The sequence below is a fragment of the Diabrotica virgifera genome, chromosome 2, assembly GCF_917563875.1.
Source record: "Diabrotica virgifera virgifera chromosome 2, PGI_DIABVI_V3a".
Classification (NCBI taxonomy): Eukaryota; Metazoa; Arthropoda; class Insecta; order Coleoptera; family Chrysomelidae; genus Diabrotica; species Diabrotica virgifera.
Genome location: NC_065444.1, coordinates 252,093,238 through 252,121,022, shown reverse-complemented (window position 1 = coordinate 252,121,022; position 27,785 = coordinate 252,093,238). Strand labels below are relative to the sequence as shown.

The 27,785-nt window shown below is 32.6% G+C and overlaps 1 protein-coding gene across 1 annotated transcript; it reads left to right on the top strand.

The window, feature by feature from the left end:
• The first annotated feature begins 125 nt into the window (after positions 1-125).
• LOC126880531 (uncharacterized) lies at positions 126-15,385 on the top strand. The gene is made up of 4 exons (XM_050644448.1): positions 126-469; positions 1,845-2,060; positions 2,284-2,495; positions 4,036-15,385. The coding sequence occupies exons 1-4, from the start codon at positions 311-313 to the stop codon at positions 4,130-4,132; spliced, it is 684 nt and encodes a 227-aa protein (XP_050500405.1). The 5' UTR covers positions 126-310; the 3' UTR covers positions 4,133-15,385.
• Positions 15,386-27,785: the final 12,400 nt, after the last annotated feature.

Genomic DNA, 27,785 nt, shown 5'->3' with positions numbered 1-27,785 from the left:
TATATTTCACCGCACGCCTATGATGGTTCGTAAAATGTACAATACAACGTGTATACAACTTCGTGCTGGTCGTAAGTCGTAACTCGTAACCAAACAAGATAATTTTGTATGTTGTATGGGACCATGCGAATATGCGAAATAATTGATTTCATGTTATGTCAGAAACAGATGGATAAAATAGATATGTAGTGAATTCTTTAGATAAGATAAATAAAACTGGTATACTGTATTATTCATAACGTGTCGTTGCAGTGAATTAGGAAACAAAGAACTTTGGATTATTGTTAATAATTAATTAAACAAAGTGAAAATGTCTGAAGTTCAATTAAAACCAGTAAACGAAGCTGATTTTCAAGATTTGAAAAGTCGAATGAAATTAATAGCAGAAGCTGATCCTACACAATATCATAATGATTTCTCCTTGAGGCGGTATTTGCGAGCTTTTAAAACTGTTGACGATGCTTTCAAGGTGAGAATAAAACAACCAGATACCAGATATTGAGGTTACCATAATTTAATTCTTTACATTTCTTTGCTTTTTGTTAATATACTATTTATTGCCCTTATATGTCTAGGGTTACCATAATTTATTAAGGCCAAATCCGGACAGGGGTAGTCCAAGGGGTTGTAGAAAATGTAAAATGTGAATTTGACTGTTGCTACCTCTACATTGTACATATATGCGAAATGCATATGGCACAATTAAAAGTACAGCTGTTTCACTACAATATGCAACTAACTACTTTAGACATAAGGTGCAGAATGAAATTTCCCATGGTTGTGCCTAGAATTTTCCATTTTTCTAGTAAAGAAAAAATCCGGACATTTCTCATATTCAGACCTCAATCTGGACATGTCTTTCAAATCTGGACTGTCTGGATGAAATCCAGACGTATGGTAACCCTACTTACGTAGGTATTACATGCACATTCTACTTTATTTTCTTATACCTATATAATGTTCTTGAACTCCTAAGTGGAGCATAGAGCTTCAGTGAAAACAGGCCATCAGGTTCTATTTTGCACTAAGGCCTTCACCTCATTCCAAGACATTCCTTGACCTCTTACCAACTCCATGATGGATCTTCTCCAAGTTTTTGCTGGACGACCTCTTTTTCTTTATCCTTGGGGATTTCAGTTTACGGCAGTCTTTGGGAGCAACAATAGAGAAGATTGGAAAAGAGAGAACAAAGGAAAGAATTCTGAAAGGCAATAAAAACATATGGAATGAATAGAAATCTGCTGAGAAGAAAGATAGTTCTGAAAGCTGGTGTTATTCCTTTCATTTTTATGTATCTGGCTATTTTTGTTGTTATTTTGCCAGTATATGTGATAGAGTTGTAATAGTTGTAATAAATTTTGTGGAAGTATATAGAAAACAAACGTTTTCAGTGTTTTATTGTTAGATAAAATGAACTTCCATCAAGTAACGGTCGAATCCATCAACAAATAAGTGACTTACACCACTTTTATTTTAACTGCCTCATTTGTCTTATTAGGTGTTCTTGATTTCTTTTCTGTGTGGTCTCTTTACACTCGTCATTGAACCATTCTCTTTTTGTTTTTTTCTTTTTTTTTTGCCTACGATCTTTCTTGCTGCATGAATTACTTTTATTTTGATTTCTTCCCAATATTCTTTGATGCCTAGACCACCTGTATTTGTGTTATTTCTGTCTAATAGTTCCGTTTGGTATTTTATTGTCTCAATTATTTTTGTATATCTAGTTGTTCTGTTGTTTGCCCCTCCTATTTCTCTGAATTCTGCATCTATATTTTCTCTGTACTAGAAGATGCTGTCTTTCATTAAAAATGCTAAATAAACCAAGTGTTATATTTAATTTATAGGCCATTCTCAAGACGAACAAATGGAGGAAAGAATATGGAGTAGAGAACCTAACAGCAGACTCCCCTGAAGTCAAAAGCAACTTGGATGCTAATAAGGCTCGAGTCTTGCGACATAGAGATATGTTTGGCAGACCTGTGATATATATACCAGCTAAGAATCATAATGCCTCCAATAGGGATATTGACGAGCTGACTAAGTTCATCGTTTATTGTTTGGTGAGTAGATTTTTCTTTTTTTTAACGAAGAACATCCTGTTTTTTGTTTTACCTATCTCTTCCCCTAATTGATCGGTTTGGTAGTTATTTTTTCACAAATAATTATAAGTAGGCTGGATTCTTAATTTTGCTCAATTGATATGAAATTACTGTAGTATAAGCATAAATTGATTAGCAACAACTGAGAAAGAAAAACTAATGTTAAAATTTTTTTATTCTTCAGGAGGATGCTTGTAAAAAATGTTTTGAAGAAGTAGTAGACAATCTGTGTATAGTATTTGATCTTCAAGATTTTGGAGTAAGTTGTATGGATTATCAACTAGTGAAGAACTTGATATGGCTGCTAAGTCGGCACTATCCCGAAAGATTAGGAGTGTGCTTGATCATAAACTCTTCATCCTTGTTCTCTAGTTGCTGGGCAGTGATCAAAGGATGGTAAGCATGTTAAATACTAAAAAAATTATAATTAGAGATGTTTCATTAAGTTTTGGCTAAGATTATCAATCAATGCTTCTATTTCACTCTATACAGGGTGTCCCGAAAAGATTGTCATAAATTATACCATAGGTTCTAGGGTTAAAAATAGGTTGATTGAACCTCACTTACCTATATACAATAGTGCACACAAAAAAAGTTACAGCCCTTTGAAGTTACAAAATGAAAATCGATTTTTTTTTCATATATCGAAAACTCTTAGAGATTTTTTATTGGACAAAATGGACAAGTGGCATACTTATGGCAGCAACAAATTAAGTGAAATTTGTTGGCCCCATAAAAATTTTATGGGGGTTTTGTTCCTTTAAACTCCCCAAACTTTTGTGTACATTCCAATTAAATTAATATTGTGGCACCATTAGTTAAACAAAATGTCTTTAAAACTTTTTTGCCTCTTAGTACTTTTTCGATAAGCCAGTTTTTATCGAGATATTTTGAATATTTGTCGAATCCACCACATACATATTAAGTAGGTACAATTATAGAGACCTGTTAATAATCTGAAAATTTATTTCTAATTTACATTTTTAGGTATATTTTGAAAAAGAAGCCACATCTCGATAAAAGGTGACTTGTCAAGAAAAGACTAGAAGCAAAAAAGTTTTAAAAACACTATGTTAAACTATTAGTACGACAATAATAGTTTAATTGAAACGTACCCAAACATTTGGGGGGTTTAAAGGAACAAATCCCCCATAAAATTTTTATGTAAATATATTAAAAAAGAAGCCGCATCTCGATAAAAACTGGCTTAGCAGAAAAATACTAAGAGGCAAAAAAGTTTTAAAAACGTTGTGTTTAACTAATGGTACCACAATAATGAATTAATTAGAACGTACACAAAAGTTTGGGGGGTTTAATGGAACAAAACCCCCATAAAATTTTTATGGAGTAGACAAACTTCACTATAATTTTGTTTTAAGATGTATCTACCATAAGAATGATACATGTCCATTTTCAATATATTGAAAAAAATCGATTTTCATTTTGTAACTTCAAAGGGCTGTAACTTTTTTTATGAGCACATTTGGACTAAGGTAAGCTGGTTCAATCGAACTATTTTTGACCCCAGAATATGTGGTATAATTTATGACGAATCTTTTCGGGACACCCTGTATAAGCGGGGAAATGAAGCATTACACCTCTAACTTTCTTAAAGTAAGACGAATTTTTATTTGTTGAACATTTTGTGATGTTTTTTGGAAAATGCATTTTTCGCCTACAACAACACAATTTTCATTTGTTTCTCATGCCACGTGATCAAGAATTTTCCTGAAGCTCTTCTGAAACGAATGCAAAAAGTTTCGTAACGATCCGTCTTTAAAAAAGTTGAGGTTTAGGCGATTTTAGTGCTTTATGTCCTGGCCTAATATTTATACTCTATATGTCTTCACTCATCTAATGTTAAAATACAGTGTGATATGGTCAATATTTAAACCACCATCTCTGCTTTAGTTCTAAAACTTTCAATATTTTATAGGCTGGACGAAAATACTACCAGCAAGGTAACATTTGTCGGCTCAGAAGAAGAACTGTGCAAGTATTTGATACCGGACATACTACCGACGGATATTTAACTGGAATTTCTCTGTTAGTGGAACAAACATATCTAATCCACCCATCCTTAGAATAGTAGCATTTATTTTTTTACAGTTATCCTAACACATTTTTTGTAAGTTTTTATCGAATGATTTTAACGGGTTTATGTTGTAAGTTCTTGTTTATTGTAGGGGTTTTTTAACGAACAAAGTCACTTGGTGACGAACAAATTGGTTGAAATTCAATAGTTGTTTTAAAATGGACTACCAAATTTGTTTGATGCTGTTTGTAAGTTAGAGGAATTTATTTCTATTAAATTTTATTAGATTTGTTATAAATAGCATACATTTTTGTATGCATTGAATATATTGAAGCATTTTTTGGAAGATACTTCCATTTTTTGTGTTTTTCAATGTTTGCAGGTTTGTTTAAAATTATGACATATGTCTAAAATTCACTGTCACGTTTTTTGAGAAATATCTTCATTATAATTATAGTTATACAAAAGTTTAGGTCAAATATCCAAAATTATCACATACGATGTCACAATTTTGGATAGTCCATGATTTTAAATATATAGAAGAAAATTCTCATAGTTCCTGTCAAGTTTCACTAAAAAACTGTTTCAGATTATACAGGGTAGCGAGAAAGTATGGAAACACGAAATTTTCTCGGAAACCGCTTGAACGATTGTTTTAAATTTTGGTAGGTAAGAGTATTCTAATACGGCCGATATTATAGTGGTAATAACATTGTTGTCAAATTTTCCGTTTTTCTGGAAATCTAATGAACTTTCTTATTTTAAATGGAACACCCTATATATTTTTTGTGTTTTGAAGTCCTTAAGAAATTCTGATTATTTTTCATGTTATATTCCCTATACCTAAATGCCACAATTTCGGAGTTATTGCTACATTTATTAAAAAAAAAAATTAACAAATTATACAACTTTATTTTTTTGGACCGGGTAGATATTATTTTAGGTTCTTTTGGTCATTGGAAACAAAAAAGGTCTTTTGTAATTTTCCTCAAAAGTTATCATTTCCGAGTTATAAACATATTAAAACTGAAAAAATCGAAAAATGACAATTTTCTGTGTTCAAAAACATAAGTAAAAATATTATTTTTGAAACTGTGAAGTGCCTAAATTCAAGCTCAAACCTTATTTTATCAGATACCGATAAGTTATTTGGTCTTATTTCATTCTAAAACATTATTTTTAGTTAATGCAGCCCGATAGCCCGTCCTCGCATATGAACTTTATTAACAATAAAAAAAAAACAATGTTTTGGAATAAAATATGCCAAAAATTCTTGTAGAGATCTGATAGAAAAAGGTTTGAGCTTGAATTAAGGTACTTTGTAATTTTAAAAATGATTTTTTACTTTTCTTTTTGAACCTTGAAAATCGTCATTTTTCGATTTTTTTCAGTTTTCAATTGTTTATAACTCGAAAACGATTAACTTTTGAGGAAAATTACAAAAGACCTTTTTTGTTCCCAATGACCCAAAGAACCTAAAATAATATCTACCTGGTCCAAAAAAATAAATTTGTACAATTTGTTAAAAAATTTTGTTTTTACTTAATGTAGCAATAACTGCGGAATTATGGCATTTAGGTATAGGGAACATAACATAAAAAATAATCAGTATTTCTTAAGACTTCACAACGTAAAAAATATACAGGGTGTTCCATTTAAAATAAGAACGTTCATTAGATTTTCAGAAAAATGGAAGATTTGACAACAATGTAATTACCACTATAATATCGGACGCATGAGGACACCCCTACCCACCAAAATTTATAAAAATCGTTCGAGCGGTTTCCGAGAAATCACCGTGTTTCCATACTTTCTCGCTACCCTGTATACGTTATAATATAAAGATTAACAGTAAAGTGTAAAATAGGTAGTTGGGTTCTTTTTATTGATCGAAAATTGTAGGAAACAGTAAGTTTTTGATAAACAAGTAAATACAGATAACAATGTGTCATAACATTTCTACAATTGTTCAATGATTAAAAAGAATTTTACATTCTACGATAAAACTGATTGATTACTAAACCATATATCGTTGGCCTGGTATCAAAAATGCATAAGTCCAAAATATTCAATTTTAGACTTTTGATCGTATCTGTTAGCATTATCCAAAAGCTATGTACTACTTTGTTTTCTTCCAATATTTATAGTTTACTGTTAAAATTGTGAAAATAAGTTTGCATAACTCTTTTCATTGTAAACGGGCGAGTACCTACAAGGTACAGGCAAAAATTACACATATTGTATCACTAAAAACGTGAATTTAAATTGTTTAGGGACTTGTGCAATTTTCACATTATATTTATTTAGTTGTAGACAAGTGGAGTTATGCATAGTTAGTTTTTGTCTCTCCTGTAAAATCAGATATTTTGGACTTACGCATTTTTCACATTAAGCCGATGATATGCATCCTCGAACGCATAGCCCAATAGCCTCACTAATTAAATGCTATTGAATGATGCCAGAATTAACAAATAACAGTGCCATACTGATGAAGAATAATTATTTAAAATAGTTTTCACACAATTGCCTCATTAATAGATTTAGTAAACCTTATTTATTTATGTATTGTAAATAGATAGTGGCATGGTTTCTAAACGAGCTTACTTGGAGCAGTATCCGCGATGTAAACCAACTATAGGGGTCGCTTTGACAGAAAAGCTCTTAGCTCAGCGGAGCTGAGAATGTAGGAAAAAAACAATTCTTCATTACCTTTTTTTCATGTTTTCCTTTAGGAAGGCGTTGAGAGGGAACAACACCTTTCTTTAAAATTGTCTTTATCCCTGATGCAGCTACAATAGAGATTTTAAGTAAGATCTGTATTAGTTTATACAGGGTGTTTGGTAAAGAATGGGCCATAGCTTACCCTTAGATTCCTGAGGTTAAAATAGGTCGATTTAAGCTAACTTACCTTAGTACAAAAGTTTATAATAACCGAAATACAGGGTGTCAAAGGTAAAATTTTATTTTATATATTCTTGAATATTTCCTAACAGTTCAACTCTCCTATGATAGTACCAAATTGACAGCGTTATGACTTCTTCTAAAGGTGCCTCCCTTCCAGAGATGCATCTTCTATTCACAGCAGCTCGAAATCAACCACTTGACGTTAGACCAGTCCACTTCCTAAGATTGTCCAGCCAGGATATACGTCTACGCCCAAGGTATCTTTTGCCCTCAATTTTGCCTTGTAGAATCAACTGGAAAAAAATCAAAAAAATGATTATCAGCAAGGAGAATATAAACTGGGCTCATCTGTACATTAATGGAACGCAGATGGAGCGCGTAAAACAGTATTGCTACCTGGGAACTATTATAAATGAGCAGTGGAGCAACGAACGGGAAATAAAGTGCCGCATAGAAAGGCAAGAACGGTTTTTAACAAAATGGGCGCCATATTCAAAAGCCACAACATATCCCTAGATACACAAATGAGATATTTGAGATGTTATGTTTTCTCTATATTGTTGTAGAGAGTGGAGGCATGGATGCCTATAGAGGCCACTATTAAAAAATTTGAAGCGTTTGAGTTGTGGCTCTATAGAAGAATGCTGAGAATATCCTGGACAGCAAGGATCACGAACAAGGAAGTTCTAGAAAGAATGAAGTAGGAATCGGAGATTGTGTTTACCATCAAACGCATCAAACTGCAGTATATGGGACACGTTATGAGAAATCAGCACCGTTACTTCGTGCTGCAGTCCATATTGCAAGGTAAAGTCAAAGGTAAGCGACGACCCGGTAGAAGGAGAATATCATGGCTGCGGAATTTGAGAACATGGTTTAAGAAAACTTCAACGGAACTGTTTCGAGCCGCAGTGAGCAAGGTTATTATTGCCAAACCAGAAGAAGAAGAATCAACTGTAGAAGTCGGTATTTATTATTACGCATAATGTGGCCGAAGTAAGCCAATTTTATGTTCTTTGCGGTGTTAATAATTTCTTTGTCTTTTCTTAGCCTCTGGAGAATAGTTATGTTTCTTGTGTGGTGTATATATGAGACCTTCAACATACTTCGGTAGCACCACATTTCAAATGCCTCTAATCGTTTTATTACATCTTCTGTAATACTCTAGCTTTCTACTCCATCGAGGAGGACACTAAAGATGTAACATCTAAGAATTCTTATGTGAATATTGATACTTAAGATAAGCTGCAGAGAATCTTCGTAAGACTGTTAAAAGAGGCTTTTTCAATACGAGTTTTTAGTTCGTAGCTATGATCCCAAGTATCCTTAATATCAAATATTGATCTATAGTTAGGGATACCATACGTCCGGATTTCGTCCAGACAGTCCGGATTTGAAAGACATGTCCGGATTGGTGTCCGGATATGAGAAATGTCCGGATTTTTTCTTTACTAAAAAAATGGACAACACTTGGCCCAACGCACGGTGGGAAATTTCATTCTGCGCAGCACCTAGTTAAATTGATCGCACTGCTTGTCATGTTAAAACATAGATGTATATATGTATTTTAAACTGGCAGAGATTTTCGATGTTAGTTACATATTGTAGCGAAACAGCTGTACTTTTAATTGTGCCATATGCATTTCGCATATAATATGTACAATGTAGAAATAGCAACACAGTCAAATTCACATTTTAAATTTTCTACAACCCCTTGGACTACCACTGTCCGGATTTGGCCTTAATAAATTATGGTAACCCTATCTGTAGTTGGCTGCAATTCGCCTTGGAACATTGCCACAACCTGTTTAAAATAAATAAGGGTTCATTATTTTTTGCGCCATTAATTCTAGTTTGGATCATTTCGTTTTAATAGTAAATGTTTTGTTTCATTAAAAATTGTTTGAATTTATTTTAGAACTTTTTTGTCTGGAATAAATTGGAGATCTGCGATTCTAGTACCTCATCTAGCAAACTAGATAGAACATTTGTAACATCTTTTATGGCAATTGTTTTACTTAAGGGAGGGGGGGTATGGTTTGAAATATTTAATTTTTTTATTATTTCAAATAAAAGTGCATACTTTCAAGAATACTCTCTAAGAATTTCAAAATAATCAGAGTAAAATTACCAGAGATACAGCGTGTTGAATATCTCTACCTTCGATTCGCTTTGCCGCGAGTTCGCGTCAGCACGCTTGAGCGTAGTGAGAAACGTTAAACAACTGTTCGCCAAAAGACATATTCCAATGTGCATCACTTTACGATTTGGCAGACAAATAAGAAGATGAAGATGCAGTTGTCAAAACTTTAAACGCATTTTTCTCAAAACTGCTTTTTCAAATGCGGTGGACATTGTAACTGAAAAACTACTCGGTCGATCTACCTGATATTTTGCACAGATTTTGTTTAGACATTTCATGAGGTAACAACGTCAAGATATTTTTCTTTTTTTGCTTATTTTTTGTTCAACAATAATAAATCTGTTGATTTTCACAAAATTTTTACCAAAAATTTCATTTTTTTGATTTCTGAGTGATACCAAAAATTCAAAAATCATTAACAATAAAAAACTCGACGTTGTGACCTCGTGAAACTCAATCTAATTAAATCTTTTTGAATTTTTTGTTTCGTATGATCTAGTGACGAGTTCTGATGTTCACCGCAAAATCCATTTTTTTGTGAGCTGCCTGTCAAAATTTGTCACCAATGGCTTATTTTTCAATATTTTGGATTGAATTTTTTTTCTAAGTATTCTTTGAATTGTACTAATATGTTTATTTAATTTAAAAATAAAATAATTGCACCATAGCTTCGAAAACAATTCACAAAAATGGGCTTGATATGTTGATTTCAAACCGTACCCCCTTAAGTTAGCAATTTGAGATATTAGGATCGCGAAACTATAAAACCAACAAAACCTTTGTATGAAACGAACATTCCTCTTGAGATTTCTTTTATCTATTAGTATTACAACAGTATCACAGCTTAATGTTAAGTTTTGTATAAAAAGCTATCAGGTGTAATTAGGTCGAAGAGCAGAATTTAGTAAATATATTCGCACAACTTATTACCAACTGCAAACCAAGAGTAAAACGACGCACGTCTTGACTAATCTCACTAATATCCACGATTTGTCCACAATTTGACGGTTTATCGGCGTTTTCCAAAGCCTCTAATGCTTTTTCTACCCTTTAAAATTTGATGATATGTCAGAATCCAAGAAAAAGTTTGAGTTGTGGGCGTGATCACGTAGGCTGATGTCACTTGTCACACTTTTTTATATAGTTTATGTCATGACACCAAAGTGTTTCAAATTCGTCCGGTTCTGCGCATGACGTCAATACGTGACTAGTTAGCGGCACCAATTTGAAATAACCTATGGATAACATGAAGAGTTTATTATTTATTTAGAGTACCATTCTGGTAACAAAATTACGGATTAGTTACGTTAAATTTCTTTTTACCAAACGTAATGATAAAGTAATTATGGATTATTAAAGATAAAATAGGCAAATGTGCACTTAAAATAGTGATGTTTTCATTAAAATTATTATCACACTAACGTAATTATGACATTCACTGAATACAATGAGAAAAACCTTATTAATACCTACTAAATTTCAATACTTTCCGTCATTAGAAAGGTTTTTCGCATCTACATCAGTCTCGTCTTTGAGAGGACGTGGACTCTTATTTTCGTTAGAGGTTTGGTCATCACATCTGTAACTTGTTCGGCAATGGAAATTTGTGTGAAGGCTTTTTAGTTTGATCACAATTTCTTAGGTTATATCTTCCTGTTTCCATATCTACCGATTCTTTTATGGTCATCTTCACCATTCTGTGAGATTATTTCAGCATCGATCTCATTTTGTTCTAATTGAGAAATAGCTATATAATGATGGTCATTTTTAGAATTATTTTCTATAAGGAGGTATTGTAGAGGCAATTGAACTCGTTTCTGACAACCAGTTTTTCCAAATATTTAACCTGTTATATAAATAGCAGAAACAAACAACAACAAATGACAAAATGTCGGGATCGTCACGTATTGACGTCACTTGACATTTGACAGGAGATGCGTGGTGTCATATTCTTCGGTTTCATTATATCATGGTCTATGTCTATACGATGGGCCTTAAATTAGTTTAGTTTATCGTTGGGAATCAGTTGTGTGGATATCCTGTAAGTATTTTTATCTCCAGTAGTTAGAACCTTCATGAAAACTTCAGAAAGAAAACACTTTTCACAATAATGTAAATGTTACTCTGTACAAATTTTTAGATAGTTAATTCCAAAATAGTGCGCAGCCTTGTACCAATTTTATGTATCGTTGTAAAGAGCTCAGTACAAAAATATTTTGGAAAAAACTATGTTTCACCAAATACTATTGACTGTAATACATACAACTTTTGACATTTCCCATTAAATTTGAGGAAGCAAACAATATAGCGCCATCTAGTGGTGTGCGGTGATAACCAGAGCAATCTAACCTTACATTTATAAAATTGCTTTATTATTGTTTTTGTATAAGTCGCACCATCAATGCAAGACTATCACAACTCAAAAATTACCATTTTTTGTTTTTTATGAATCTGTAATGGTAATGGGTAGTCTAACATAATGAAAGAGTATTATAACTCAAAATTTAATATAAGACATTATTAAACAATATTAATGTTAAGTTATAATACTCTTGCATTATGTTAGACTACCCATTACCATTAGATTCATAAAAAAACAAAAAATGGTAATTTTTGGGTTGTGATAGTCTTGCATTGATGGTACGAAGTGTTTGAACTATTTTTATTTTAATTTAATTTAGCAAAATTAGCTCGTTATTAAAAAATTTATAAAATTAAATTTGAATGTTTGACGTCAAATTTTACATTTTCAAAACGTAGTTTCACTTCAAGCCGACAGTGGCGCTGGCGCGCTAGTGGCAACGTGCTTCCGGATTCCTGAGGGAGTTGGATGTATAACAGTCAATAGTATTTGGTTTCACTGTAATAATAGTGTTAGTAATCGTTGATTATAAGAAACCAAGTTTCTGTAGAAGAACGGCTAAGTTAATTCCTACTCTAGTGTTATGTGGGGGCGCTTTTATTAATTACTATTGTCGGAGAAGAATAGGTTAAATTAATCATTGAGAAAATAATTCCTAATTTAACACTATATCTTTCTTCAGCCAAATTATTTCACACAACACCACAAAAAAAGAATGTGTGTACTTTGTACACGCGTAAGAAGTTATACTTGTTTACCTTTTAATAACATTGCATTTTCATAATTAATTTTATTTACTACATACCTTGTTTACCTTTTAATAACATAACCTTTATACTACTTTTTCCTCTTATCATTTTTTTGGGCTATGACCTTGACAATTGTCCAGTAACCAGAACCAATATGATTGGCCAATATAATTAAAAGTGCTAAAAATGTTGCTGAGCTATGAAACCAGGTGTCTCTTTTCCGAACTTGCACGGCCCCAATAGGGCACACAAACAACATCTAAGTATTTCTTTCCATAATTCGTGGCTTGAGTCATTTTGATGTAAAACGTTCGAGATACCTATAGCACTCTATAAGTAGGCTGTGAACTCTATTAGTCAGGGAGCTTGTTACAGTGGTTTAGGCTTCAAATAAGTCTATCACAGATCGAAACCATCTCCAACTTCACAGAAATTCACATTAATTTTACAACAAATGTGACAAATAAACCAATAATTTTAATTCCAGCAGCGCCATATATGAATTGAATCAACAACTTTTTGTCATACTTCTTTACGTCTCGAAAACTAAATATTTGAAAATTTTTAATGAGTTATTTATCAACGTTTATACCAGAAATTGTCAAATCTCGAAACTATAACCTACACTTAACAAAGTTTTGTGGAAGTTATAACTTAGCCGTTCATATTAAATCATCTAAGATGAATTGTATATAGAAGTAAGTTGTTTAAATTTTATTTTTGCATATTTTGTTAAATCCCACACTTTAATACACTTTTTGGCGGGAATAGTTTGTAAATTAATTAGTTGCCAAAAATATAGAGGTTGATCAATGCTCTGGTTTGGTTTGAACTGTTTACTTCTTCTCCGTTTGTTTTGAAACTGATATCTTGGAGATTAATGTGGAGTATAATTATAATTGCGAATTAAAGTTCTAGCATCTTTCGCTAACTGGAAGATCCAGTTTCAGCCATTTAAATCGTGTTTATTGTGAATTTTGGACTTTCCTAATGTACAGTTACGATCATTGAATAGTTTACAGGCTTACGTATCTAGGAGCCAATTTTTTTAAATTTCACCTCGTTTAAACGCACCTTTTACGTTAAAGTGACGTTACCAGTGGTGTAACTAGAATAGGTTGATTAAAATTAAAAAATCAAAATAATATAAATATATTTTACAAAATTTAACAAAATGGAAAGTATACAAAGAAGTTTTTTTTGAGGAGTTTGATATCGATTTATTTTATACGCGAAATTTTTGACACGTATTGACTTTTTGAAATCTTTTGACTTTGATATTTATCAGATCCGTACGACACTGCAACTTTACAGTATTACAATATAAAAATTAAGGTGTAAACTATTCAGTGATCGTAACTGTACATCGATCGATATGGTTGAGGCAACATGTTAGTTAAAAAGCGTCATATGTTTTAGTAAACCAATAATAAATCTTGCAGTTCACAAGGTTTTTCGTATCAAAATGTTAATGAAGACTTCTTAGTTTGACAGATCGTCCAATATTCCAATATTCTAAAAGTAAAAATTCAGTTCAACTCTTCCAAAATCCCAATAGAACCATTTTTTTAATACAGCGTAATTAACAGTAAAATAAATGAAAATTATTATTAAAATCTATTTGTCTCATCGATCTTCAACACTTTCAGCTCTATAATATACATACCTTCAACTCAAATTAGTAATGAAGTACAAAATTTCAACAGACTTGCACTAAATTGTCAGTATTAGGTCGCTTAAAATTTTGGTATCCTAATGATATTAGTATCCCCGCCCACTGATGTCATTCCTGAGATGACAACTGACATTTTTAGTAGCATATGATAGTTGACAAGAAATATACGTGATAACATAATATGTGACCTATGCGACATTTTATGATACTTTGCCTGTTTGTTTAATATGCTTTTTTTTAATATACATGAAAATACGTGACTTACATATCGTTATTTACATTTTAGATATATAATTTACTTATGTATATGCATTTTTAAGTGCATTCATTGCCAATACTGGCTCAAATTGATTAATTGAAACAGACTGTATGACTTGTACACACTTCTAAAAAGGTCAAACCGGCAAACAGGTGTATGTTCTCAAAGAAATTGAAAGTGTGTAAAAAAAAACACTTTCAAAACACTTTTTTTTTACACACTTTCAATTTCTTTGAGAACATACACCTGTTTGCCGGTTTGATCAAATTGATTATACAGGGAAGGATTCAAAGAAAAAGATGCATAGGGAGACGTAGAATATCATGGCCACGCAACCTGAGAGAATGGTACTGATGTAAATCAAATGAACTTTTCAGAGCAGCCGTCTCTGAAGTTCGAATAGCTATGATGATTGCCGACCTCTGTCGGCATCAAGTGCCATCTCCGTCGTGGAGATGGCACTTGAAGAAGAAGGTTGTTAATACTATGTTATTACTTGTCAACTGTCATCTGTTATTGCTTTCTTGTCAGTTGTTAGCATAGGACTTTTCAACGATTGTTATTTGTTTCGAGATTCTGTCATATTATGTTGTATAATCTGTGTATAATATTAATATACATTGTCATTTGTTTCGAGTTTCTGTTATATGTTGTATAATCTGTATACTATTAATATACACGGATTATACGACATATGACAGAAGCTCGAAACAAGTGACGTTCGTTGAAAAGCCCTATTGAGGATCGCTAAATATCTAGGATGGCCCTCTAGTATGTTAAATCAATTAATTTGTAGCAAAATATACAAGATATCAGTTATTTTACACCTCACTTAATCTGGAAGAATAATTTTCTTTTATTGATAATATAAACAGGATCTACGCCGATTTTAAAAAGTCAATTTTGTGAAATCTGCGCTGTGCTGTATTTAAAAGATGATACAATGTAGTGTGTATACTGTATACCTATAACATTTTCTAGAAGAAAATGTTTACTGTTGTTACTAGGGCATTAGTTTTCTACACGTAGTTTTTTAGATAAGCCAATTTTTGTTCAAAGTATTTATCATGTAATCAAAATTGAAATTATATATTTGTATTATTTTCTTGCTGTTATTCTCATCCCGACTGTATATTAGTCATTAAATGCATTATAAATCGACCGTGTTTTATTTAAATGAATGTATCTAAACCACAGTATCTGTGCCTAAACGCAGAATGAGCCAACAAACATGAAGGGTCAGAGGGAAAAACGATGAATGTCAATTTTTGGTCTTTTTGTGAACCTGTGAATTACTGAATTATTGTGAATATATTACCTGTGAATTATTGTGAATGGCTAAGGAAAAATAAAGATGATAACCGTCTTAAAATCACGTCACAAGATTGGACGCAAGGGGGAAAACATATGTAACTTTGTTTCTCATTAGACATTCATCGTTCTTCCCCGTGACCCTTCAATATAAATACTTATTTAAGCCGTCCTCTTGTACCTTACGATGTCGAGGTAAGTGGAGAAATGAGACGTCTCCATGCCTTTCGGTCGGTAGCTAGTCTTTCTGCTTCTCTCCACCCAATATTTCTTTTTCCGCAAGCCTTTCCAATATTTGCATTCCACGTTCTTGCTGGCCTGCCTCTTCGTCGTTTGTTGTCAGATGCCGCTTTCCACACCCTCTTTACAGTTCTACCTTCACTCATTCTCGCCATATGTCCGAACCACGATAACTGTTTCGTTTCAAGTCTGTCTAAGGTCCTTCCAACACCGCACCTTTCACGTATGTCTTCATTTCTTATACGATCACGTCTGGTCACCCCGGATACCGCACGTAAATATCGCATTTCGCACTCAATATAAATAACGAAATAGAAAAGCTCTAAGATACACCTTAAGAAATAACAAAACATGCAGACAAGATATTTGGAAAAAGTAAAGAAAAAAGGACAAAAACGTGGTATGATAAAACAATAAAAAAAGAGTTGGTCACAATAAAACACGAAATACGATGACTATCGAAAAGAAGCTGCCAAAGAAAGAAAAGAAAATTACCAAAGTTCGATTCTATAGAATTGTACAAAGCAATCTTCTCGGGGAAAAAAAATTACAGGACTAACTTTATTTCAAAACTAAGAAATAACGTAGGCTATTTGATATTCAAAAACGAACAAATGGAATAGTGGAAAGAATATTTCAAGAATATTATTCAACGAGCAGATAATGATGGCTATTACTCACGATGATGAAGTTAGCCATTACATGCAAGTAGAATACTATACTTTTTCTACGACCTTTTTTATTTGGATTAGTAGAAAAATATAATTATCAACTAGGTACTAACATTATTTAAAATCGAAAATTTTATTTTTTATAAGAAAACATATTTTATGTAACTATGGCAACACTGTTAGAATTATCCTTCTAGTTATGAAACAGTTTTGTCTGTCCAGGTATATAATGGCGGTGGCTTTTAAAAATAAGACATATTTTAATTCTATTACATGAAAAAAAAAACGTTTGCTCCAAATAAAAATCTATTGTACAATCAACAGTAGGTAAGTAAAACAGAATTGCTTGATATAAATTTCATATGCGTAAACCCTTTTACGGAATTAGTACCTTTTTTATGTTTACCTTTTAATAACGTCAATCTTAAAATGTCAAATTTTGAAATTTAAACGTAAAAAATATACTAACCCATTGTTACAGTTAACAATATTTTAAACATTTTTCGCAGTTAATTGTTGATATAAATTACAATGATTATTTTATTAAATAAACAAGTTTAAGTAATTTTATTTGCTAATAATAAGTATATTAAAAGTGCCATGCACCACTTGAATCTAACTTCAAACCCGTGAGTAACTTCAGTCCGTGAGTAATAAACTATTACTCACGGGTAAAGTAATGGGTGTTATTATCTATTCAAAAATAGTGAATAATGAGCATATTATTAAACAGTCGTAGAAAAAATATAATACCAACAGAATCGCACAAAGAAGAAATTTACTAGTCAAATAACCTTTGTAATTGTAAATAACATTTGAAAAAATCTTTAAGGCCAAACAGCACCTGGCACCGTTGAAATACCAGCAAAATTCCTCAAATATGGGAAGAACTACATCGCCAAATTCACAGACTCGTAGAGTTACATGATGATGATATAGACAAGCATCCAACAAGTGCAGTCAAAATGATTTAGAAGGGAGTTACAGTCACATAAAAAAACATATCAGGCAAAGTTCTCTGCCTGGTATGGTAGTCATGTATTGTTTTCGGTCAATTTTTAAAATTTCATCATTTAATAATTATTGTTGGTAGAATTTATCTTTTATACCAATGATAGCATCATAGACCGACGGATTTCAATACGAAAAAAAGACCCAGGTTCGTTTTCTGAAAATCTAATTTTCCGCTTTTCCAAGGTCAAATTTTTCGATCTGCCGTTATTCCTTTTTTGCAGGTTTCTTATCGTGAAAATTACCAAACTTTCAAGTGGCACGAAGGAGAAAATCACGGACACATCATATTAACAGTACATGTTTAGGTTATAATTAACAACCATAGGGCACCAGTAGCCCTTATGCCAAAATTTTTAAAAGTAAAATCAATATTCCTCTGTCGGTTTATAAAATGGCATAAGGGAGAAAATCGTCGCAGTACACGCGATTTTATTAACAAAAGAAAATTCAATTTTCACGCAGATTCATCCAATTTAAGGTACATTTCTCTATTTGAAAGAGAAGAGAAGTCGACGAATGATAAAGATATCGTGGGTTTCGCACACTTCCAATGAAGATGTTCTCCAAATGATGAATTCAGAACGTCTGCTCGTAAACATCATAAAGAGGAGAAAAACAGAATACTTCGGCCATATAATTAGAGGACCTAAATACCATCTACTTCGCCTTATAATACAAGGAAAAGTGGAGGGAAAAAGATGGATTGATCGAAAGAAATTTTCATGGTTCTCCATATCTTCCACTTCTGTTTCGAACCTTCCGTAGCTAGATAGTGTGATGCCTAGGTATTTAAACCCCATAACTTGTTCTATTATCTGACCTTCCAGCTTAAATTTACATCTTATTGGATCTGCTGTTATAACCATGCATTTTGTCTTTTTTGAGGAAATTAACATGTTAAATTTTCTGGCGATTATGTTGAATAGAAGTATAGTATGTGCAGAATATAAATTTCTTTAAACTGGTTAAGTTACAGATTCCTGCAGAATTATATATGCATTCAAATTAATGGGTATAATTGTAACCAACATAACTGAAAGGGTTAATTCGACGGTCTATGCACTCCATAGCATTATTTTTGACCGTGGATATACCTATTTGTTAACTTTGTTCAGTCTGAGACTGATTACTTTTCACCATGTAATGTGATTCCTCAAAGTCTAACAGATCATTATTGATACCTCTCGTTGGGCTCTCTTGTCTTTTGTCACACTATAGAAATGGTCGTATTGTACGAGATTTTCTGATTCATCTCCTTTCTTTTTGTTTCTGTTAAGATAACTACGTCACTCTTAATTTTCCTAATTTCTGATAGTTCATTTGTTATAGGGAATGCCTATATCATTTCAACTGCCAAAGAGACGACTATACACGTAGAAGTCCTAACCTAAAGAGATAATTATAAGAAAACAAATATACTATATACTGTACTAGTCAGACAAAGATGTAGGAACGCAAATATATCAGCAAAAACCTAGCCAAGTGGCGACATAGGATCAGATCACAACTCAGTATGACCAAAATTAGGCTTAAAATGAAAATAACCTAAATAGAATATTGCGGGAACTCCTCAAAGAATACCAAATAATAAGTACAATAAAAATAAGTTACAATCTGGGACACGTAATGAGGAGAGGATCAACGATATGAAATGCTAAATGCTAAAATTGATAATTGGGTTATGGGAAAGATAAGAGGAGGAAGGAGCGTAGGAAGAAGGAGAGTGCCATTATTAAAGAAGTTAAGGGACTGGTGTAAACACACTTCAATAGAACTCTTCAGAGGAACGTTAGATAGAGTAAAGAAAGTGGCGATGATATTCAACCTCGGGGGAGACGGCATTTAAACAAGAAGAATATACTAAAATAATTACTCTGCACACTATAGTGCAATAATAGTAGTATGTATTAATCTAGATTTTAGATTTTTTATAATCTTTAACTAACAACAATAATAATTATTTTACTACTGCTGTAGTTTTGTGTTGGTCATCTTCAGTTGTTATAAGCGTTAAAATCCCACAACAACGAAAGAAGTAAAAAACACCTGGGACAAAAAGACAAATTCCTTACTCATAGCAGCGATTTCATAAAAAGTGCTCATTATAACCAACATTAAGATATAAAATCCAAATAACTCGAAAAAATAAAAGGCTATTCCTTTGAGGTACCTTCAAGAACCAGAATAATCTGAAAATAATGATTGATGGTAGTAGTTAAGAGACATTTTCATCCATATAAAATATAATTTAGTCTTTTTTATGGTCGAGTAAATAAGCACTTGAGCATCAGGGTATAATTTTGTCGACCGTTTTTTCATAGTTATAAAAGTAGAATGATATTAAAACACTTTTGAAATAACATGTTTTGGAATAGAATTACTATGGGTTTTTGGTAGCCCTTGTTTGCGGCGTAACAAAGTATAGGTTTTGTGGGATAGATTGCAATTTTCTACCATGTGAATGGAATGCCTTTCTGCCTTCGTAGGCCTGTCAATTAGTCACTCCGCTTTTTTACAACTGAGGGAATTATTTTTGTGATTGATGTGAAAAGTAGCACTTTGTACAGATTATACTACTATTTGTGAAAAAGGTTTTGAGAGCTAACACACGATAAATATAGCGGTCTTATAAGTGAAAATAAAAAATTATTAAAAAAATAATTAATTCCATTTCACTAATATGTAACTCTTCTTCTTGCAGTGCCTATCCGTTTCGGATGTTGGCGACCATCATGGAAATCTGTACTTTGTACACTGCTGCTCTGAAAATATTTGTAGGTACGTAAAATTTTCGGACAGCTTGGATATTGGTGCACCCTATGTAACCCACAGCTGAATCTTATGTTTGTGCGTCACAGTGTTGCCATACTTTTTTCTTTATTTCTTTCATAATTTCAATCAATGTTAAAGGTACCTACAATAATAATTGAATAATTTTATAAGAACGTTTACTTCTCCGTCATTATACCATTTAGAATAACAAATGAGGTATCAAATGAAAGACTATAATCCAAGGATGGTACTAAAGGTGAGAAATTAGACCTAGGCTGTCTGTCCGTCTGTCCTTCTGACCGCGAATATAACTCCTCCGTCACTATACCAGGTAGAATGACAAATGAGGTGTCAAATGAAAGCTTATAATCGAAGGATGGTAATTAAGGTGAACAATTTGACATAGGCTGTCTGTCCGCCTGTCCGTCCGACCGCGAATATAACTCCTCCGTCACTATACCAGGTAGAATGGCAAATGAGGTGTCAAATGAAAGCTTATAATCCAAGGATGGTACTACAACAACAAATGAGGTGTCCTGCTACAGTGACGAAGGAATTATATTCACCGTCGGACGGATAGACAGCCTAAGTCAAATTTCTCACCTTTAGTACCATCCTTGGATTATAAGCTTTCATTTGATACCTCATTTGTCATTCTACCTGGTATAATAACGGAGGAGTTGAGTTTACAAATAGACAGACAAGACGGACAGACGGACGTGGATAATTCAACGTTTTCACATTTTTTCAAAATTGGTAAAAACAACAACATAATAAACTTTACTTAATTGGTGTTTAAAAACTACTTATTTTTTCAATGCAACTTTATGAATGAATGAATAAATGAATTTATTTAACCACATTACACAGTATTACAAGTTAAACTTCACTCAAGTAAAAACCTATCTATACATAACATATTAGAACATACCTAAAATACACAAATGATACATTTCACATACAAATATAATCACAAAAAATTGTAATGTGATAGTATGAAAAAATAGAGGATACGGCAACGGTGTTACATGTCATGCTCGGATCCAATGCCAAAATCTACACAGAAATATTAGGGTGCACTAATATCCAAGCTGTCCAAAAGCCAGGAAATCCTTTGTATTTCTGGTCCTAGTTTTCCTTCTACTTTTCCAAGTAAAATTAGTTGTAGCACTCCATATCTTTCACTGTTCCTCATGATGTGAGTGATCGATAATATTAGATTTTTGCTGTTTTTATTGTGGTTGCAGTTGTTTTTTTTGTATTCTTAATAAGACATTCTACGTGAAAGAGTTACGTCTTACAAATATTTAGGGGTTTATTGGTTCACTGATACCAATGACCAGACAAGAAAAATTAAGAGGCGAGTAGAAATAGCGAGACAATCATTTATCAAAATGAAAAAGTTTCTATATGCTGCCGAGACATAAATCTGAAATTGAGAACGAGAATGTTAAGGTGCTATGGTTTCTCCGTTCTGATGTACAGCATGGAAGCTTGGCCACTAAAAAAGATAAACATCAAAAACATTGAGGCATTCGAGATGTGGTGCTACAGGAGAATGTGGAAAATACCATGGACAGAGAGAGTAACAAATCAAGCTGTTTTGCTGAAGATAAGAAAGGAATGCGAAGTCATAAAAACCATACAAACGAGAAAACTGGAATATCTAGGCCACATAATGAGAGGGGAAAAGTACTCTCTGCTAAGGCTCATAATCCAAGGAAAAATCTTGGGAAAGAGAAATTGGGGACGTAGGAGGATTTCCTGGTTGCTAAATTTAAGGGAGTGGTACGAGTACAGCTTAATACAATTGTTTAAAGCTGCAGCCAACAAAGTTAAAATTGCTGTGATGGTAGCCAACCTCCGATAGGAGACGGTACTGCAAGAAGAAGAATAAGACGTCCTTATTAGTAACGTGGTCGGTACGTACAAGATATCTTCAGGACTTGACAATAAAGCCGTATTTCGAAAGCCTCAATTTTCTTGTAGGTACCTAGTGTCTGTGAGAGTCCAAATATATAACACCGTAATGACCTGATTTTTATGGGTATTGATAAATCATGATATTTGAATAGCTTAGCCATTTTTTAAATGTAGATCTTGCTTTCTCTATCATACATTTTGATCTCTACGAAATGTTCTCAATTTTCATTGACGTTAGTACCAAGGTAAGTGTATGCTTTTACTCTTTCTATTCGTTGTCTGTTTACACCGATTCGTCCAAATTGCTGTTCCTTCTTAGAGGTCATCATACATTTTGGTTTTTTAATGTTTAGTGAAAGTCCATAACTATTCACCGTGCCGTCCGAGTATTTGATGTTATTGATACATTCTCCATTAATTCGAAGTTGGTTCCAATATCCTTTATTGCTTCTTGAAATATTTCCTGACAGTATAGGTGAACAGCAGGGGTGATAGTATACATACCTGTCAGACCTCACGTCTGATTTTGATTTAATCGGATTCTCTTGTCTCTGTACAGATAGAAGATGTTTGATTCCAGTAAAGATTATTAATATTTCTTGGATTACAGGTGTATCTATCTATACGTATCTGTTTACGTGCGTGGCTGATTTTTTCTTTGCAGTCCATATATCCTTTGATGTATGATTTTTAGAAATAACTTTAAAATGTGGGTCATTAAGCTGATAGTTCGGAAATCACTGAGAATACGGATTTTGTTTTCTTCAGTTAAGCAATAAACGTCCATGTTCTTGGTATTACCAGAGAACTACGAAACACAAGTAGTTCTCTGGTATTACTCTGCTTAAATTAAGTCATTAAATATTTTTGTTAGGCTTTGAGTAACGGTGTTACATAGTTTTATGTGTTTTTCATGTGCATTGTCAACTCCAGGAGCTTCGTCGTCTTTTAGTTCCGATATTACTTTTTTCACTTCATCTGATGTGATTGGTAAGTGGTCATTACATATGTAGAATGAAGGTTGTTCGGACCTATTACTGTCAAAGAGTTCTTGTATGTATTTAGTTCATATGCAAATTTCTTAATTTTTATCTGTGATAATGTTCCCATGCCGATCTCAAACTTTGCTAATTTTGTTGTATTTCTATGCAGCTACTTTCTATGGATATTAACACGTCCGCTACCAAGGGGGTATTTAAGTTTCGTTCTCATAGACCATAACTATTTAAATTGCCATTATGTGCAGTGCTATAACCGACTCACGGGCGAGACACTGGTCTATGGGAAAAATCGATGTGGCTCATATACCTGTGAGTAAGTTGGTAGCGAACGGGTTAAACGTATCATGTTTTTGTTTCAACAACTCTATCTCTTCACACTGTGTTAACCAATTTTTTTTGCCTTTCGTATTTCGGTTCTATTTGAAGGGTACGGGCAAAGAAGGTGCTATGTCAATTTTTGCAGAAAATGAGTTTCTGGTCCCCTCTGTTAGCCAGAGATCTCGACTACCATTCTAAAAATCTATCTCCGCTATGAACGTGTTCAGTCAGGAATAACAACATATTTTAATTTCTTTAGTCAGGCTAAGAAGGTGGCAAGTCCGCGCGGTTCTGGCGAAAAAAGTGCTATGTCATGTTATACACGTAGGCTGATGCCATCGCTGTAATTTAAGCAAATTTGGTAAATAAACGAATTTTCGTCAGTGCATAAAAAATAAACAAACACCAGAGAATCTTAACCTTTAAAACCATTTTTCTCGAAACTTATTACTTTGACATAGCACCTTCTTTGCCTGTAGGTACCCTTCATTTGTATCTGAATATTATTATACATTTTTTTGTTGTTCTTTGATTTTCTTCTTTCTTTCACGAGTTTTAGTATATTGTTATTCGTCCAACTTTTCCTCTTATCTTTCTTTTCTATTATATGTTCTTCTCTGATCTTGTTAAAGGTTTCACATTTCACATGTTTCAAGTTTCAATGTAGCTGGGCATGATGGGCATCCTGCTGGGCAGGATTTATTACTAAAGGAAAAGGATCGTATTCTCAGAAAAGATAGGAGATATAATCCAAAGAATGATATTAAAATTATTTGTGGGGTATAATCCATTGCATTTTTAGTTTATAAATTTAACAAAAGCCAGATTTTGCGTTATTTTTTGCTACCTGGCCTATTTTACATTGTTTAAGCAACTTTGTTGTTTTGGTATTATTAAAACAGATACCATGCAAAAATAGTAACTTAATTTGTTTTTGTAGAAGTGTTTTCATACCAGGTAGGTATGCTCCAATTATGGGTTAGATACATAATTATTCAAAATCTTCAAAATTGAACCAATTAAAAATGTGGCATTGGCCTTTTGGTATTTGATAATAGCAGCTAAATAACATATTTCAGGATTAGTCTTTCTGGAATTTTTCAATTGTAGAAATAATTCTTAAATTTCCATATCTTTATTTTCATTGACAAAACTATTTTCGTTTCCCATATTATTCAAAATATTACCGTTAACCATGTCACAAGATCCATATATAGGGTGAGGCAGATAACTGGCCTATTAGAAATATCTCGAGAACTAAAGGCAACAGAATCATGAAAATTGGAATAAAGGGGTTTTGAGGAATGATCTATTAAACGAAAATATTTTCATCTCTTTTCAACTTCCGGTTATACCGGAAGTTGCTTATAACTTCGTTTTTTTTTTAATGGGACATATTTTTACATTTTTGGATTCTCCTCAATATCTTCTTTCTTAAAAAATAAGGTTTTGTAATATTACACAGGGTATTTAAAAAGATATTTACGTTTTTTTTATTAATTTCGTAGCAATATTCACACCCTGTAAAATTGTAATAGTTTGACATTAAAAACTCTATTTACGTTCAAGTGATTTTTAATATAGTCTATTATTGTTAAGAATCATTAGTATAGCTAATTTTGAAATATTAGTATACAGGGTTGGTCGAAACTCGGAATGAATATTTTCTGAGTTTTCTTAAATAGAACACCCTGTATTTTAGTATTGTAATGAAATGATATTTCATATTACTTTTTTATTTTATAAGTATTCCCTATACCTAACTGCTTTAATTTGTGAGTTATTGGTGATTCAAGCTAAACATTAATTGCAACAAAAAATACTTAAAATTTTATTAGGTTGGCCATGAAAATATTCAATCACAAACAATTTTTCAGAAACAAATACATATTAATCCAGACCGATCCTTAAAATTACCAATAATGGTTTAGCTATCAAAATAGCTACGTAGTTAAGATTGTTTTTGCGACTAACAATTAAGCACAAATTAAAGCAGTTAGGTATAGGGAATGCTTAAGAAATAAAAAAGTACCATAAAATATCATTTCATTACAATACTAAAATACAGGGTGTTCTATTTAAGAAAACTCGGAAAATACTCATTCCGAGTTTCGACCAACCCTGTATACTAAAATTAATAATTTAGCTATACTAATGATTCTTAACAATAGTAGACTATATTAAAAATTATTTGAACGTCAGTAGAGTTTTAGTTGTCAAACTACTACAATTCTACAGAGTGTGAATATTGCTACGAAATTAATAAACAAACGTAATTATCTTTTAAAATACCCTGTATAACATTACAAATCCTCATATTTTAAGAAAGAAGACATCGAAGAGGATCCAAAAATGTAAAAATATACAGGGTGTCCCATTTAAAAAAACGAAGTTATAAGCAACTTCCGGTATAACCGGAAGTTGCAAAGAGATGAAAATATTTTCGTTTAATAGATCATCCTTCAAAACCACTGTATTTCAATTTTCATGATTCTGTTGCTTTTAGTTCTCGAGATATTTCTAATAGGCCAGTTATCTTCCTCACCCTGTATATGTAGGTATGTTATATCCAAAAAAATCTGCAGGATACGACTTAATTAGTGCTAAAATTCTGGAAGAACTTTCGTATAAGGGGCTAAGGGATTTGACAAAATATACAATGATGTTTTAAGGACAGGATACTTTTTGCCTTTGTGGAAGGAAGCACAAATTATATTAATCCCTAAGCCAGGAAAACCTGATGAGCAAACAACATTTTCCAGACCTATTAGCCAACTCCATTCTATGGCAAAGTAACTAGAAAAATTACTTGCAGAGAAAATATAACCAATAATTCTGAAAGCAAATCAATTAATTCCTAATCATAAATTTGGGTTTAGAGTTTAGAGCGAAACATGCCCCCATCGAGCAAATCCACCAAGTTGAAGACCAAGAATACTGCTCTGCTGCCTTTCTATAGAGTTAATTGAGTGTTATAAAAAATTAGAAAAAGCTTACCGAACAACATTTTCCTTATCCTCAAATTCTACTTTCAAAATAGACACTTCCAAGTAAGGTATCAAGACAAGACCACAACTCTACATCCAATAAGGTCTGGCGTGCCTCAGGGGAGTGTTCGACTGCTTGCCGAACTCCCGCTTCGCGTCGTTCGGCAAACTGCAGTCGCGTGCGGAAAAGAATGACTTTCTGCACTTGTTAGGAAAATAACTATTTCATTTTGATGGAAATAGTATATTGTGCAACAAGTGCAGAAAGGTACTAATTTCTCACGAGTTTGAAAAGTTGCGGTACGAGCGCAAGCGAGTGCCGCAATTCAAACGAGTGAGAAATTACCTTTCTGCACGTGTTTCACACTATACTTTTTCTACAAGCACAGTTTTTCCTAAAAATAAAAATCACAATTTCCAAACGACGATTAATTAAAATAGGTACCTATGTGATAAATTTTAAACTGTATTTAATTAATACCTACTAATCAATTTAAATTCCCTATACCTAAATAAATTGCACAGAAATCAGTTAAAAAATTAATGCACTGCCTTAATTTGTTTAAATTTAAACAATTATTACACATTATTGACATTATATTTATGCAGTCACGGATTTACACAAAACCTACTTCATTCGACGTCTCTTGCACAGGTTGCTAAATCCTTATTGGTTATTTGATAATTATAAAATGTTTAATAAGAATAAAATTGTAAAATAAAACAGTTGTAACATCCATAATTTAGTTTCTATGCTATAGTTAAATATAATAATTGTCTTATAGGTTATATATTTGTCTAAAGTTTAACCACGGATGTAAACAGAATATAACGTTACTCAGAATGCGGTAACGCACGAAATAACACGGATGTAAACAGAATATAACGTTACTCAGAATGAGGTAGTCAACTGTGCAGAAAAGAACTTTGCGGCACAGAAACGTCACTTTGCGGCACAGAAACGTCACTTTTCTGCACACTAATGTCAAATATCTTATACTGTGAGAAAATATCAAGTTTGCTAACATAAAACCGTGCAGAAAAGTGCACTTTGAATAGTGGTTGTAGAAAAATAACTATTTCATTTTGATGGAAAATAAAATTCTAGTTTTGTTTTGAAAGATTTTTTCCATAATATTTGCTAAATTTGAAATAAAACACGCCACAGCGGTTTTTTATTCTTGTATCAGGAGTTTTTCACAGTTTTTTATAAATTAAATATAGACGAGGAAATGAAGCTGAAAAAATGGCAAAACCTCGCAATTTTTTCGTCCAGCATCGATTTGTACAAAAATTTGGGATTAGGCTCATTACACCCTCTA

Coding starts and splice junctions, on each gene's coding strand:
- LOC126880531 (XM_050644448.1), top strand. CDS start 311: ATGTCTGAAGTTCAATTAAAACCAGTAAACGAAGCTGATTTTCAAGAT. Junction 470..1,844: donor CTGTTGACGATGCTTTCAAG/GTGAGAATAAAA, acceptor TTTAATTTATAG/GCCATTCTCAAGACGAACAA. Junction 2,061..2,283: donor AGTTCATCGTTTATTGTTTG/GTGAGTAGATTT, acceptor TTTATTCTTCAG/GAGGATGCTTGTAAAAAATG.